Below are 16,845 nucleotides of genomic sequence, written 5' to 3' on the forward strand. Positions count from 1 at the left end.
AATTTGCATCCGCCTGGCACTTTGACTACCAAACATCCACACCACACTATCCACAATCGAATGCTGTAAAGACAGCCAACAAGTGGCTAGCCAAACCAAATGCAAGTGGACAAGATCCATACTTGGCCATTTTAGACTGGCGCAACACCCAGTATTGGATAACCACCAGTCCAAAGATCGTTTGGAAGACTGTTACCTACAGCAAGAACTTTGTTACAGACAAAGATCATGGAGGGGACTGATAGAAAGCTCAAGGAAAGGAAGAAGAATCAAGCACTGTTTCACAACAAAGGAAGAAAAGAGCTACCTGAGCCTCAACCCGGAGACACAGTGAACATGATACCGCTGCCAAAAGACGATGAGAAGTTGTGGAGAAAGGGACTGGTAGTCAAACAAGTTGCACCTCGCTCCTACGAGGTAGATCTCCAAGGAACAGCGTCCAGGAGAAATAGAAGACACTTGGTTAAGACATTGATTTTGTTTATGCGAAGAGTTTTGTCTGAGACCAATGTTGTAATTCGACCTTCTAGCTAGTCAATTGTTATGATTCTGTTAGCTTTGATTTTGATTTTGATTCTTTTTTCTTCGTTAAGGACCAAATAGCTTCTTTTTAATTAAAGCAAATCGTAGCGTTTTGAAACTAAGTGTTCCGTGTGTGTATTTATTTCATTGCGTGATTGCGACCGAGTTTTATTTTGGAATTACAACCGGTTGAGAGTACTGCATGCAGTTGATAGTTTGAACGTTAAACGTGAATTACGATCGAAAAAATTAAAGCAATTCTGTATCATGCCTGATGCAGACATTTCCAAACGATATTTCTTGGTTTTCCACTTGAAAATCGTGTTTTTAAACTTTTTGCATGAATTAAAGGAAAGGAGTAGTGCGGTCACTGGACGGCATTATCGGCAGGTCGATTCAGACGTTACTGAGGGAGTGATAACGACTCGAAGTAATCGGATGAAATTCAGGCTACGTTGCTTAGGACTTTGAACTGTCATCGTTTGACAAATTATTTGATTGCTTTACTGTAAATATACATAGTTTCTTATGAGAAGGAAGGTGTGATATTATGAGGTACTGTAATACCGCAGACTCGGAAGACGTTTTGGTGACGTTCTTGTAAGTTGATTCGTTTTCCATTAAAACTGTTCGGTTGGGTTCTAGTTTGTGCTCACTTTGAAGCTAAGGAATAACACATTCCTGACGAAAATTACAGACATTTGACTAAAACAAACGCCCGCTATTACGGACTTAGAGACCTCTGCTAGCAGGGTAACTAACAGACACCTCTCTCGGTCCCGACAGCACAATTTTGTTGTTCTAACTCTAGATATCACGCACATCAATCAGCATTTTTCAACATTTTGTCAGAATTATCTCAGATTATAATTTATTTCTTCCCCTTCTTCTCTTGGTTGAAAAGTGAACATTCCGATTTTCGTTTAACATGATCCTTCTATGAAACTACCGTAATTAGTTGAAAAAACAGTCATGATGAACTTAGGGAACATAAATTGGATTTTCAAGTACGGTACTTTATGGTTTTTGTGTAGTACCCTTCAAGCTGTTTGAACAACAAGTGCTGGAATGTTTTGATTAAGAAAACATGAAATTGATTTCCTACCTTTCTTTTTCCTACGACATGTGATCCAATCTGAGGTGCCAAGTCAACCATTTTTTGTGTTACCGCCTTTAACGAGTCAACACAAGCGTCTCTTGCCTCTTTTGCTTGCTCGTAAGTCGTCTGGATCAGGAGAATGACAATATTAGGCTAAAATGCTAGTTTCACTTTCAGGGCGCGTTCGTTCGTGTATGATTGGACTCAGGATCGGTGATACGATGTTACTAGTATCAGAATGCATAAAATGAACCGCTAAATCCACAGTTGTTTTAAAGGAACATGCTCCAATGATCTCTTATCACTGATACTGGTTCGAATTATAAGTGCCTCAAAGGAACACACTCCCCCTTTTCTGCTAGTCATTGCTCGTTTTGTTTGTTTGCTTATTTCTTTGTTGTTGTCGTTTTTTTTTTTTGGCATAAAATGCGATTTAAGCGAATTTAAGCTGCGATTATGAATTAGTGGTTCGGGAAAACTGGCAGTGAACTACGTCGGGGGAAACAGATCTGCACATTTGACTGTTTTGTTTTTTTTTTTTCAATATTTGTACTTCCCTTCCGAGATCAATGATATTCAGTTTTGAAGGGAAGCATGTTTGTACGCTTGAGTGTAGCTAAATGTCGTGGGTCGTGGGTAGTGGGTAGAGGTTGTGGGTCGTTGGTGTGGGTGTGAGTAAATGTCGTGGTTAAAAAACAAGTTTTCCGCTAAAAAAAACAACAACAACAAACAAACAAACAAAGAGTGGTGATAAACATTGCGAGCTTTTGCATTTTTATTAACTTGACGTTTCGTATGCTATTCAACATAAATTTTCAAAAGTGATCTTAAGTGACCGTTAAAGAAAATGAAGAAACTATATTTTTTTCCGAAAAAATACAAATAAAAAATTAAATGGCAAAAACTCGTAAAATTCATGAAACGAAAATCTCCGCGTACATACCAGGAGTCTTTCCGCTTGCCCACAGTCAGCAAAGCAAATATTGAGCGAATCCTTTACTACAAAAGGACACTAAAAAGGCATTTTAGGCGAAAAATAAAGGAACTCTGTAGACTATCTAAACCTGAAGTAGGCCAAAGAAAAACTGCAGTCTGAACTGTTTTTTCTCAAAGATGTCAACATTCCGCGTGACTAAAACATCCTTTCAGTTTAAGGAATCCAATTCAGAATCGTTACAGCAAAGATTTTGTGCACAAAACAAAACAAAAACAAATCAAAAAATTATATTTCCGTACGGCAATAAAATTTACATACAGTCCAGCCTCAACTTGAAAGGTTGTACATGAAGGTGGTTTCTTCGTATGCTAAGAGACCTAAAACTTCGTTAAAAATATGAAATAGGTCAAAATTGTCCTTTTCCTTCTCATTTCCCCTCTCCTTTCCCACGGTGAGCGTATTCCATCGTGTTGAAAAACTCCGCCGATCACTAGAATTGTAGATCGGATAAAGATTAATTACAGTAAGCGAGTCAGAGCTGTCCCATACTTTCTCCAAATTGCACGTTTCGACATATTTTACGTCTGTTTCGTTCATTTTCGCGGCGATTGATCAGCTATGGATAAATCTTCGTTGGCAACAGGTCTTTTATACAGTGATGTTGTGAAAGGGGACCCAAGTCCCACTTGGCTAAGGAAATGTCAGGAGAGGACGAAGAAGAAGCCGTGAAAAGGGCAATCAAGGAGTCGGAGGATTTCGTTTCATAAATATTTTACAACTTTTTTTCTATTTATTATTTTTTTTTAAATTACTTCACTTCATAGTTTTTTTTCCTATACTTTTCTTACCCACGACATTTACCCACACCCACGGCTCCCACCCATGACCCACGACTTCTACCCACGACCCACGACATTTTGCTACACTCGGTCTATAATCCGAAATTACATGTACACGCCTTATTAGCCCATTACCTGAATAAGAGAAAATACTTATTGCTTTTGCTTTTTATTGCTTTTATTTGGCTCTGCCATTTTTCATCGACTAGCTTGACGAAATCTATATTTAGTAACTAAATGCACGTTAAATTTAGAACTGTCTTAGTCAGAGAGGGAAAATTTATTATTCGATATGTCTGTTTAGTTTTTGTTTTAAATGGAAGGCTTAAAATACCCTGGTTTTTAATCTTTTTAAGAATTTCGTTTTTTTAAAGGATTGCTTTGCCGTTTCCAGATGAAAGCAAAGTCAAGGTAATTTTAATTGTAAAAGAAGGACAAAGCATAGGGCTTCATTTAGTCTATTTATCCTGTTCATCTTGATTTTAATGCTCGACAGTTTTTTGTAACAGATTTGCTCAATAGTCTTATTCATTTAATATTCTGACAGTCACATATCATTACCTCTAGTATAATGCAGGCCAGTCTTGGATAATAAATGTATGTAAAATTTTCTTCCTCTTCGTGATACATGGAGAGCATTACATCGCATGCATCTAGCCTATCGTGATCGAAAAACGAGGAGAAGTCTTTTTCCAAGTCAGACTGCCTGTTTGAGGCAAGGGTGTTCTCGACTCTGCTTTGGTCTGTTTTTACATGCCTTTCACTTAGGGAAGCCAACCTAAATGCATTAAAATGGAAAGTATTATAAATTTATCAACCTTTCAATTAGATATTAGGATCATATCCCTATTAATTTCAGGTACCAGGTATACCGATTCACACTCTAAGCCTTTCGTCCGCTTTGAAAAGGTTTCTTTTCACCTGTGATGAGGTATGAGCTAGTGTGCAAAAAAACAACTACAACAACAACAACAAAAAAAAAAAACAGGACACATAACGTGTTGGACACTGATTAGAATTAGAATTAAAACGTTTTTATTTTCGCCGCCAAACTCGCTTACATGTACGTTTCCGCGTTTTCATCTCTTGCAACTTTTGCAATAACCAGATTGACCATACATTTGATTGTACGTATGTTTTGAAGTTCAATTACCTGGATTTGTAGCTGCCCATCATCATACGTGCATTTTTCAGCTCATCACTCAGCTTAGAGATACTGCAAAAATAACGAAAATATAAATTAATAATGATGATAATTATTATAGTAATGATAAAAAAATACAATGCTTTTGAGAAAATTTTTGTGAAGCAAAAATATACCTCCAGGGTTTTCCCTTACGCGCAAATACGCGTCAGAGACGCACTGTTTAGCCGAAAAAAGAAAACAATAAGAAGTAAAAGAACAAGGAGAAGCGGCCCCTTTCAGACGCACATGTTCTAGAGCGATAGTTTACTAATAATTAGTTTAGAACTCCGTAGATCTGCAAAATATCTTTTTTGAGAATAAAGTATAAAGACCTTTGAGTATGGTTCTTTTGTCTGACTGCTTTTTCTAAAACTTAAAGGAGCCATACTCACATTGAATGGTTCTCAAACTTTCTTTTTTAATGTTCCGATCGGGGAACCACATTGAAACTCCTTGCAGAGGCTTGGGAACTAATGTTTCATTGTGAGGCATTCTGGGACAGAAAGTGAGTTGAAAAAACATGGCGGATTCGGAATCAAAGCCCGGCGAGCCGGTTAAGAAAATGAGGCGTTTTCTGCCTGCTTGGTTGAAAGAATTTACATGGTTGCGATATCTGTAAGTCAACTGGTGAGAAAAACCCTTTCACAACTACAGGCTGCAACAATCTTCAAAAGTCGCCCTGAAAACATGTGGAAAGGCATTAAAGATCTAAAGAGCACATTTTGAGTATCAGCTTAGAAAACGCGTATCAAGCTTAAAAAACGCTTTCAAGCGACAGTTTCAAATGCAGAGAAAAACATCGACAATCAAACCCTGGAAATTACAAGGAGATTACAAAGACGCATATTGTTCAGCTTAAAACAGTGTATCATGACTAAAAACAACTTTGCTGCTGATAACTTTATTCCAATAATGAAACTTGGGGCTGCGAACGGTTGTAGTGATGTTTCTGTTTATAAAAGAAACCCGAAAATGTTTCAGAGATTTCCTGGAATTTAAAACAATGCTAACCTTAGGACTCCCACTGTTCCCTCTGGGACCCTCAACCTTTGGTTAAAGGAGTCTCAGGGACTCCGGGAGGAAAATTTTGAGGGAAAACCCTGTATATCTCTCATTAAAAATGGTTTTAATATGAAATTGTACCCCCACCCTGGCCTGTTTTCGAAATATTTATCAATAAAATGTACTCTCCATCCCACCTTCTTGAATAATCTTGTCCGTTTTGTTTTGGACATTCACATAACAACGGTATACCGGTGTAAATGATGGCGTCTTGGAGCAAGTTTTGGTGACACAGCATTTACACAGTGGCGGCTGAATCAAGCAAAGATGCTTTGGATGCATGCTAGCTGATTTGTCTCTCGCTTCAGTCCATTGACATGTGATAACATTTGAAATTACATCTAAGTTCATATTTTTGCTCAAGTCAAGACTCGATTCAAGCGATCAACGTCTACATTTAACAAACGTTAAACAGTTTCCGAGATCATATCAGAAAAAAGACCTTTTACCTAAGACCTTTGGTCGTTTTTGGTCCATATTCGGGACCAATGTATATTATCCTAGCTTTCTGAACCTATTTAGCTAATTTCCATGGTAATTGCCAAAATCAGCGAGGATAGTTCTTTCCACTAGTACATGTAGAAACAGACAGAAAAAACAGAAAATTTTAGGGAAAATCCACTGTTAATTTTGCTATTTAACTATCATTACTTTTTGGAGATTGAATTTGTCTCTTTCTTGGAATGAAAGCTAGCCAAAATTCCATGCGAAGGAAAGACAAGAAAGTGAGTAGGAAAACTGGGTACAAAAAGAAAGAGGATAGGGCGAGAAAAAAAGATCGAAATAGATTCGCCAAAAGGTTTGGTCAAAAGAGGGGTTTTTCTTGGCTAATAAACTAAATGCCATGGCCAACGTCAAAGGGTAAAAGCTTGATTTTTAATCGACGATCAAATGCGAGAATGAATGGCTATATTTGCAGCTGTGTATTTGCACGTACTGTAATAACATCATTTTCTGCTTTCTTTTTCTTTTTACTCATCTTTTCTTCTATGACTTTTTATGTTCTTTAATTGATGGTTGAGTTTCAATTAGGTATCAGTAATATTGTAAGATACGATATCATTTTGAATCTTTAACCTTAATCTATTCTACCATAATACTTTTTTGCCTCCTATTATTTGCAGATTTTTTTTTTCTCTATTAATAAAATCCCCAATAAGCAACGACGACCGAGGTACACAAGAGGACAGAAACTTACTCTTCTTCGCGTTTTTTCTCTTCTGCCATTATTTCCTTTTCCCTCACTTCTCTTTTTGCGATTTCGTCCTTGGCTTCTTGTACTTCACGTTGCATTTTCTGAAAGCTTTTAATGTCAACGAAAAATATCGTTTCAAAGAACAACAGACATTTCCAATATAAATATGTTTGGCATATGTATAAGAAATAAGAACTCCTTCTCTTAGCGGATCACAGTACTATTATTTAATTTCAGAGACAGAAAAAAAAGTACGATGTCGCGATTTAAGAATTTTAATGCACTGACGTATAATTCGTCATTTACTATAAATAAGAAGCAATTAATTCGATTAATTAATTTTAGTTGTTAGGATCGATTGAACAATCAGTTTGCTATGTTGGTGGAAACTGATAGCGGCACTTCAGTGTGATGCAGTTAGGGCTTTCCACAAGTTGCTCCAGATTTTCCAAAAAGTTACCCGTAATTTCTACAACAGTTGCTCAAAAGTCGCTTAAAAAAAGACACTCAAAAGTTGCTTTTGGCAACGAAAGTTGCTCAAAAGTCGCTCGAAAAAGCAAAAAAAATAAAATTTGGTCTGATGCTAAAACACGCAAATTGTACAACAAAAGAAAGATTTCTAAGCATTTTTGTGAATTTTGCAGCGTAATCAGCGTTGCTAAATAACTTTGTCCTCTATTAATACCAAAAATGAAATGAGCTAATAAAGTTATTGTTGAATGACCTTCACCCGAGACACTCAAGTCTTCGTCCACTATTTTGAATTCTCTAAAAACCGCTGACCTAGCAGCCCGGCTACTTTTATCCTGCGCCCAGCGCCCATGATCTGCCCCAGGGGGAGGATTTGGCTCCTTTTTCTACAGGAAATTCTTAAATTGTCTACTAAAACATTGTGCAATATGGAAGAAAGTCCAATTTAAGCAACAGAAGCTACTACGATATCTCAGAATTAGACAACAACTAGAGAAGTTTCTCAGAATGCGAAAAGTTGCTCGAAACGAAAAAAGGCTGCTCTAAATACAAAAAGTTGCCAAAAAGTTGCCGAGCAACTTCTGGAAAGCCCTATAGATGCAGTACAAATTTAACTCATTACATAAGAAACTGTAACATATTACGCATTTGTAAAATAAAACGTTATCTTTTTGTTTCACCCACTATAATAAAATTGATATTGTGTCAAGAGAGCATAAAAGTCTCCAACTAAAGAAAGGGAAAGGGGGGGGGAGGCCAATGCAGCGCAAATAAACGCAGGTTGCTTGCCTCCGCAATTGTCAGTGTCTCCTCTCCCCTAAATCCCAGTTTGTTGGAGTGAGCATACGGTCTATTGAAGACGGTCCAACAAATTTTTCTCAAGGTCACCGAATTTTCGAATTCATGGTACCAGCTCCATTGGTACGCTTTGCATCCGGGAATGTCGCTATTAACGCTAATTAACAATTATTAACCGAAGTGGAGGTGACTGGTGGCTAGCCAGGCAAAAACAGTGATATAATTGAGCACAAAACTGATAATTCTTAACTAATTCCCTGTTGCCAACGATTAGAATTTTTGCGCGCAATGACCGAACGGTCGTCGGCTTTTCTTGACGACAAATAATACAGTTTGCTAAAACATAGCCGTAATGAGAAAAGAGACTGACCTTTCCTCGCGTTGCTTCGCCGTTTTATTAATTTCTTTTTCATTTCTAGCTATATCCTCTTCTCTTTTAGCGAAACCTCTTTCCACGTCTTGTAGTTTACGTTCCCTTTCCTGATAACTGAAAAGTTAAATGAAAAGTGATGAATAACCGATCAGTACAGAAAACAGAAAATGTGGTTTGATTAATGTTGCCAACCGGATAACATTTTTGGCTCGCAATGACCGAAAGGCCGTCGCGTTTTCTTGCCGACAAATAGATAATGCAGTATACAAGATCCAATGCTGCGACTGCCAGGCTTCTTACATTGGTGAAACCGGCGGAAAACCTTAGCCTGCCCGCAGACCTCCTTTGGGGTTCGTTTTGTCACGCATTCATTTCTCCCCCACGGACGTCTGCTAAACACAGCCGACATTTACGTTCTGGATTGTTTGAATAAGCCAATAAGCGGTTAGTTATTGTGTCACGATCAGCCAATCACGCGCTGTGATATAAGTGATGTTTTTGTATTCTCAAATGAATTATTTATTTGCACCGCTATCTTCTACCTGAAACGACTCAAATGTTTTGAAAAAATCACAGAAACGATGCAATAAAGCTGCAGTCAGCTGCATATTTTTTTCGGAAGTTGTGACTATAAAATAATCTGCTTTTCTTTGAAACACGTCAGACAACAGTCTCCCACACGAGCGCGGAGCGGTTTTCAGCGCGGTCGAAAACAATAATTACTATTAACTCTGCATATATTCGAAGTATTAAGAAAAGAGAACTTATAAACGTGTATAGGGAAGATATTCAAAGCATTCTTCGAAAACAAAGGCCGTTTCCTTTTTTGCGAAATGTAACTCCACCAAGGTCATGGGTCGTGGACCAAGAACCAGTACGCAAAATTCGGTTACATTTTTTCAAGAGTCGGTAAAACAAAAAATTCGAAGTCTACAGCAATGTGCTTCCAACGGCATAAAAAGGTTTATCTGAAAACTTGTTCTGCAAAAAGGCACGTCCTGCCGTTGCGTTTTATTTATTCACAAGTTAAGTAAACATGACCGCGGTGCCGCCGAAGTCCAAACTTCAAACTAGAACGACAAATTAACCTACCTGTCAACAAACTTTACTCTCGTTCCTTTAAAGAAACAAAGAATGCTTATAATCAATAAATCATTGAACCTTTCATTGTTCATTGTATTTTATTTCTCGACGAAATATTTAATCATGCTCGGGAAAGTCGCCGACCAAGGACCACATACTAACTGTACAAGTCACTCGCTAACATTTCCTCCACCGCTTCTGGGCTTTCGTAAACAACAGAGAAAGTCCCTCTCTCGACAACCCTCATATTCTCTTTGCTAATATCACTGAGCGTTACAACAGCAATACCAATATTTTCCAGCTTTGTAGATTGATCTTTCAAGATTTACCAGGGGAGAAACAACAACACCAATAATGTCCAGTAGTTCCACGCACTGTGTCGCAAACAAGCAGCAAAGCTTGATAGATAAGGGATTTGCCAAATCCCGTCGGCAAATTTTTGAACTCATCGGTCTTCGTTATAAAATTTGCAGGATAGCTTCTCTCTGATACTTGTTTAACTCTATATTAATTACAAGTTACTCGCACACTCGATCAAAAGCCTCACTGATCGTCCGAATCTTAAGAAGCGGCTCGGATTACGTTTTACAAAAATCCGTAAACGGCCTGTGATTGGTGAACGTAAATGTCGGCTGTGTTTAGCAGATGTCTTGGGGGAGAAATGAATGCGAGACAAACGAACCCCAAAGGACGTCTGCGGGGAGGCTACAGAAAACCTAAGCACACGACTGACCAAACACAAACGATCGACGAGGAATGGTGACGTCAACAATCACATTGCTGAGCACCATTTAAGACGAAACATCAAATTGACTGGGACTCTGCGACATGTATACCATATTCTACAGACTACTATTAACGTCTTACTTTAGAAAGCTGGTTTACTAACTTAGAACAAAGGCCACTGAATCGTAGCCAACAGTTACCAGCACCGTACAAACGACTTATTGACGAGATCAAGCAAAAATAACTACGAGAGAATGACTGGAGAACTGACAATTTTGACTAACAATAGACGACTGTTTAACTGTGACAATAGACGGATCGAAACGCACCAATTACTGATTACGAGTCTTCATAGCCAATAACATCACGGCTTAACTGACAGACGACCAATAACATCGCGACGTAATTGACCAATCAGATCAATAACCAGAGTATAATACCATCAACTGACGTGATACAACTCACTTTGACTCTGAAGATGACTACCTCATAGGTTGTCGAGACGTCAGTCACTGTCAACAACAACAGTCCTATTCAGGACTACGTTACCCGGACGATCAAACTCAACCTACTTTTGAAATGACTCCTGGGTTCAAACCTTTCACAAATAGATAATGCTCTACTTTGCTCGCTTTGCTCTGATAACTGAAAAATTTTAAGGAAAAGTGATGAACAAATATGATCAGCGCTGAACGATATGCTTTACATAAGTAATTCCCGCGGCGCAGTTTTGTATTCATACTTAACCTACACCAACGCTTTTCTTTTAAGACTATGTTTAAAGGAAGAATATTGAAATAAAGATACCTTTTTAACTTTTCGGTTGATAAAAATTATGCCATCGAACCAGAAAAGGGGGTTTTAATAACTGTTGCCAACGATTAAAATTTTGACTTGCAAAGACCGAATGGTTGTCGCCTTTTCTTGCCGACCAGCGTAAACATAGTCGTAATAAGAAAAGAGGCTGACCTTTCCTCGAGTTGCTTCGCTGTGATATTAATTTCTTTTTCATTTCTAGCTACATCCTCTTCTCTTTTAGCGAAACCTCTTTCCACGTCTTGTAGTTTACGTTCCCTTTCCTGATAACTAAAAAAGTTAAATGAAAAGTGATGAACAACTGATTACAGAAAATATGGTTTGATTAATGTTGCCAACCGGATTAAAATTGCGTTGCGCAATGACCGAAAGGCCGTCGCGTTTTCTTGCCTGCAAATGAATAATGGTTTAGTTTGCTTGCTTTGCTTTAAGACAAGAGGCTGACCTTTCCTCGAGCTGCTTCGCTGTTTCATTAAATTCTTTTTCCTTTCTAGCCATATCCTCTTCTTTTTTAGCCAAACCTCTTTCCACTTCTTGTAGTTTACGTTCTCTCTGCTGATAACTGGAAAATTTCAAGGAAAAGTAATGAACAACTCATCAGCGGTGAACGGTATACTTTTAAAACAGAGTAAGTAATTCATGCGGCGCAGCTTGGTATTCATACTATTACTTTATCTACGCTAAGGGTTGATTTCCACCGTCGCGAATTTTTCTGTGCAATCACACGTAAATGTTAAACGCGTATATGAAATAGAGGCAATGTATGGAAGGTCACGCGTAAACGTAAAAGTTAAGTGAGTTTCAACTTTACGCGCGTAAAAGTTACGAGCGTTAACAAGGAAAATTTACGCCACAGTGGAAATCCACCCTAAGGCTTTACGAGGAATATTAAATTAACGACTACTTATTTTTTTAACTTGGTACTTACTTTTCTTCTATGCCTTTCACATACTCAGTCATTTGTTCAAGACTCTTATCTTTGGCCATTATTTCCCCTTCCTTCTCCCTCCTTTAAAGAAATAAAAGACGGTCTTTTATGATTTCTTCAGTACTTAAATGTTTTTCGTTTTATAATTGCCGTTAACTATCGCCCCCGAAAAAAACAACAAGCAAGGCCTTTTTTATTTTAAAGACATCGTAAAATCAAGGGCTGAAAGTTTGCACAGCATATTTTTTAGCTCCAGGGAAGAAGAGATGAAATGGAGGTTTTTCATCCTTTTTCCGTGTCTACTTCCCGTCATTTACATTTTACAGCAGGGAGCCCAAAACTGTGACCGCTTTTGATTCATTCACATTCTTTCGTACAGATTTAATCCAATCAGAAGCCAGCTGAAGACTGTCCTCGACTTCTGATTGGTTAATGCCTGCATGAAAGAATGTGAGTTAATTAAAGGAGATCGCGCTTTTGGACTCCTTGCTATAAATTAAAGGTTCAGAAAAACGGGCAACAAAAAACGTGCAGCTTGTCTTGCAACATTGTTGCAAAGCGAATTGTATAAAGATGTTGCATCTTTTACCACCAACAAATAAAACCTGTCTTGCTACAAATCAGGTTGATAACAGGTTTGAACGTAGGTAGTAAAACGCGCAACATCGCAATTCAACTCGTTTTGCAGCAATGTTGCAAAACAACTTGCACGTTTTTTGCTGCCCGTTTTTCGGTACTTTGAATGTCCCAGTTTTGCTTACAGAAGAGAAGTGGAAGTCCAGTTAAGCCACAATGACAAAGATGGCGCTTAATTTACATCCTGTTAATAACCTTTGTTACTGCTAAACATATTATACCAATACTATTGAGGTATTTGTTCCTATTAGCGAAGGATAGTAAGGTAATAAACGAAGATACACATTATTCCGAGCGAAACAAGGTGCGAGGCACTTCGCGAAAGCGAATTTATAATTTTGTCGCGCGCGCGCAACGCGCGAGGATTGTAAGCAGAGTGCGATTCGGCTTTGGTCATAGATCTTTTTTTCTATCGGTTTGGTATCCGCAGTTGACTAGCAACAAAGTCACGACGGTGTCCCAATTGATGTCAATGGCATGTCGACGTTATCGTATATAAGCAGGTTGCCATTCAACCTCGTTCCCAGGGTTCTCTCTCTTGGTTCGAGAAGAGAGAGAACCCTGGAACAAGGCTGGCTGCGATTTTGCTGTCGTAAATCTTTCTTTTTATCGGTTAAAAATCCGCAGTTGCCGAGCAACAAAGTTGTGACGGCGTTCCAATTGACGTCACCAGTTTGACATGAAGGAGCATTTTGGGGTTTCCAGGCAACAGTTCCACAGGTTAGAATCGGTTTGTTATCGATGACAAACAGTGCGCTTTCATGTTTTATTCATGAAAAGCTGATGTGTAAATCATCGTCCGTGAAAAAATGTTTTCTACCAGTGAATCGCGACCGACCCGAGCTAACGAAAAAGAAGAGCAAACGCAACAATGGTGGAACATTGAAGCAATTTGAGCCATTTTTTTTTTCTTTTTTTCAAAAAAGAGGAAAAATCAAGGTACAAGAGCAATTTTCAGTGCGTCTCACTTCGCAGACAAGTTTGCTTTTTAATATGTCGCGCGATGTTTCTCCGAAGTGCGTTTCAGCTTGGCTTTTTAGTTACCGTCGAAATCTTGTCTTTTCTTCCCCTTGAAGTCTAGTTTGGAATTCTTTTTACACTGTGGAAAACCCAAATTTGTTAGGTTGCCGGCTTCCCCGCCGATATATAGATCAAAGTTTCAGCTCTGTATTACGACACGAAGTAAGGCTTATAATAACTTATGCAAAATGCACTGTCGAGTTTGTGTTTGTTTTGTTGTTTTTTTTTCTAAATCCGGCGGCCGAAATAATACTAATTAAGCTTTTATATAGAGTTTTAAAAACTCACAATACGCAAAAAAGAAGAAGAAAATAAAGAACAAGGTATGGACCTTCATGACGATATTCGCCGTGGGTCATCAATCCAATTCCTAACTTGAGTGCCGCTATTAAACCGAGTTTCACGAGGGTTGTGCGAGTTACGTATTTCTAGAAAGACAATAGAGAGATTAAGATTCACGTTTACGCCAAACGGCAAACGTGAATTTGTACCACGTGACGAAGTTTTCTGGGCTGCTTTTATCTGCTTATTTTCTATTCTGAGAAATTCTCAACTGACGTTTGCCGTTTGCCGTATGCCGTAAACGTAAATCTTAATCTCTCTGGTGGAACCGTAAAGCTCACAATAGATAGGTAGACATCGAATTAATAAATGAATTAATAAATAAACCAATAAATATTAAATAAATAATTAAATAACAACTAGGTTATTTTTCGGATGGTGCATGTTACAATGGCGATCAATAATTTAAATGTCAAGCTACAACCAGTTGCAAAAATGTTGAAACACTGCCACGGAAAAACGACCTTTCTTGCTTCAAATCGCTCCTGGTCATAGGTCTGTAAAATGTAATACTGACCTCCCTCCTCCCTTCCATTCAAAGTTGTTCCTCCAAGTTTTGAGTATGGTCTTGTATTGCTAGCAACTTTAATAAGGGGTGGAGGGGGGATCACAAGCACAAGATCATGGACAGGCCATTTATGCCAAAATACGGTACAGTGTCTCAAGTACTTTTGCAACTGGTTGTAGCAAGGAAGGTCTTATGCAATGCAACAGTAAATAATTCTAATTCTAAAATACAGAAAGTTTATCACTCAAAATCTCATGAAGTTTCAGGACCGTCTTATTTCTTTTTTTTCCACTATTTTCCTCTAAAGCGATTAATCTGCCTTTTTAAACATCATTCTCTCCCGTGCTTGGGTAAGACTAATCTAAGGAACTGCAGACCGCGGAACCGTGGAACCTGCGGAACCGGCGGAACCGGCGGAACCGGCGGAACCTAAAGAAATGGCTGTGTTATTACAACTCCCTTTGGCTAACGTGATAAAATAATTGGTTACAATCAATTATAACATTGATAGACTGTTCACAGTCCCCTATTTTTCCTTAAGATCGTCGAGATCGAGCGTTCACCTTCACTGGCAGTCATTTTGTAATTGGATTCAAATGTACCAAGAGGGCGGGCCTCGGGTTTCCCATAGCGTCCCCCCCCCCCCTCCCCCGCCGCCCTTTAAGTTGTTAAAGCTAGACCCGGTCAAGATGGCCGCCTGTAGTGCTCGTTCTCGACAATCTTGAGGAACATTGGGGACTATAGTGTATAACACCATAACATTAACCGAGAGGTCTGGTTCCAAACAAGAAGTCCACTAGTAGATTTCTTGCTTGTTAGAATGTAGGAAGGTAATGAGAAGTATATATTTAAACATAGTAGCACAAAGTTGGGAGGATGAGAAATTGTACATGTGTTTGTGAAAAATAGAAGATATTGAGCAAGTGGCTGGGTGGTATCCGACAACTAGAGGAATACGTGTGGGTGAGTCGCTTGTGTGTGATAGTATGAACACTTTGTATCTCCTGGCTGAGGAGACCGAGATTGTATCCACGTCTTTTAAGGTATTGTGCTTGTGTTGATTCGTCACAACGCAGTTTGAACGTCTCGTTAGAGGAACAGATACATCGTATTCTCAGGGCAAGGCTGAATGGAAAAGCTAATTTAGTGTGTAAGGGGTTACATAATGAGCGTAAAAGGTATTGATGTTCATCTGTAGGTTTAGTATAAAGAACAATTTCAATGATCGATACCATCAATGAGGGACACCTTGACGTAGGGAAAGGAGAAAGATTTGAATAAGCAGTTTAAATTTGATAGTGAGATGAACTGCATTAAGGTAAGAGATGGAATAATACGTTTCTAGCTAGAATGAGTTTGAGGAGGTCGCAAAGATTCTGTGTCTATGGTGGATGTGGAGCGGTCACGAGAAGTGACGGCAGGCGCCAATAATACCCTCATCGTTCTCTCATCCGACTGTGTTTAAAACTTAATTCCTCTCGTTTCCTTCCGACGACCACTAACAAGCCGGAAGTCCACGATTGGTGGACTTCTTGTTTCGGAAATTGAAAACGGTGTTCAGTGGTCTGTACTGTTGTCGACAATAGCTGTCGAGCAATCCACGTGCGAGAAATCGCTCAGTCATTGTAAAAACGTAATTGAAACTAATTATTTCATCGCGTCAGCCAAAGGGAGTTGTAATAAAACAGTCATTTCTTTGGGTTCGGTAGGTTCCGCCGTTTCCACAGGTTCCGAGGCTCCCTGGTCTGCAGTTTCACATATTAGTCTTACACCCCGTGCTTCCCGCCGTTCACGATAGCATTTACGGACATGCTTGTGCAAAACATTACAAACAAAAGCCGGGTCATATAATATAGAAAGTCCTTCGTACCTGTATTCTTCAAATTGATCAATTTGAATCAGCTTTGTTGAACCGCTCTCAAGAAGACATTCGAGCGTTTCAGGTAGCATTGGCAATAGCTCCCGATTTTCTTTGCACGCGTTTATTATGGTCTTGAAGAATTGGATATGAGGGACCTGCATAGTAACATCCTCTGCAACCATAGAATGTTCGTCTGCCATGGCTCGAATCTCTGCAAAATTTGAATTGATTCGTTACAAGCACTAGCCAGTACATGGACTCTGAAGAAAGTTCAAATGATCTGTTATTGTTTTCTATTGTTTTCAGAATTCTAGGAAAGAACGGAAATGATTTGCTTGGATACTTCTTAGGCGGTAATAATCACATGCAAATTTACAAATTTAATACTTGCATCTTGCTCTGCTCTTACAGTAAAGGTATACTATCAAGAAGCTTAGCGATTC

At 38.7% G+C, this 16,845-nt stretch overlaps 1 protein-coding gene across 1 annotated transcript in view; it reads right to left on the bottom strand.

Moving 5' to 3' along the window:
* LOC140923254 (uncharacterized) overlaps positions 1 to 16,748 on the bottom strand; it is a 36,525-nt gene extending 19,777 nt beyond the window's left edge. The window contains exons 1-9 of the mRNA XM_073373340.1: positions 16,412 to 16,748; positions 12,036 to 12,116; positions 11,553 to 11,669; positions 11,261 to 11,377; positions 8,480 to 8,596; positions 6,844 to 6,948; positions 4,551 to 4,613; positions 3,959 to 4,175; positions 1,628 to 1,747 (exon numbers count right to left, since the gene is read on the bottom strand). Coding sequence (XP_073229441.1) covers positions 1,628 to 1,747; positions 3,959 to 4,175; positions 4,551 to 4,613; positions 6,844 to 6,948; positions 8,480 to 8,596; positions 11,261 to 11,377; positions 11,553 to 11,669; positions 12,036 to 12,116; positions 16,412 to 16,602 — 1,128 coding nt within the window. The 5' untranslated portion in view covers positions 16,603 to 16,748. The remainder of the gene's footprint in view (positions 1 to 1,627; positions 1,748 to 3,958; positions 4,176 to 4,550; positions 4,614 to 6,843; positions 6,949 to 8,479; positions 8,597 to 11,260; positions 11,378 to 11,552; positions 11,670 to 12,035; positions 12,117 to 16,411) is intronic.
* Positions 16,749 to 16,845: the final 97 nt, after the last annotated feature.

This window comes from Porites lutea, chromosome 13 (genome assembly GCF_958299795.1).
Source record: "Porites lutea chromosome 13, jaPorLute2.1, whole genome shotgun sequence".
Lineage (NCBI taxonomy): Eukaryota > Metazoa > Cnidaria > Anthozoa > Scleractinia > Poritidae > Porites > Porites lutea.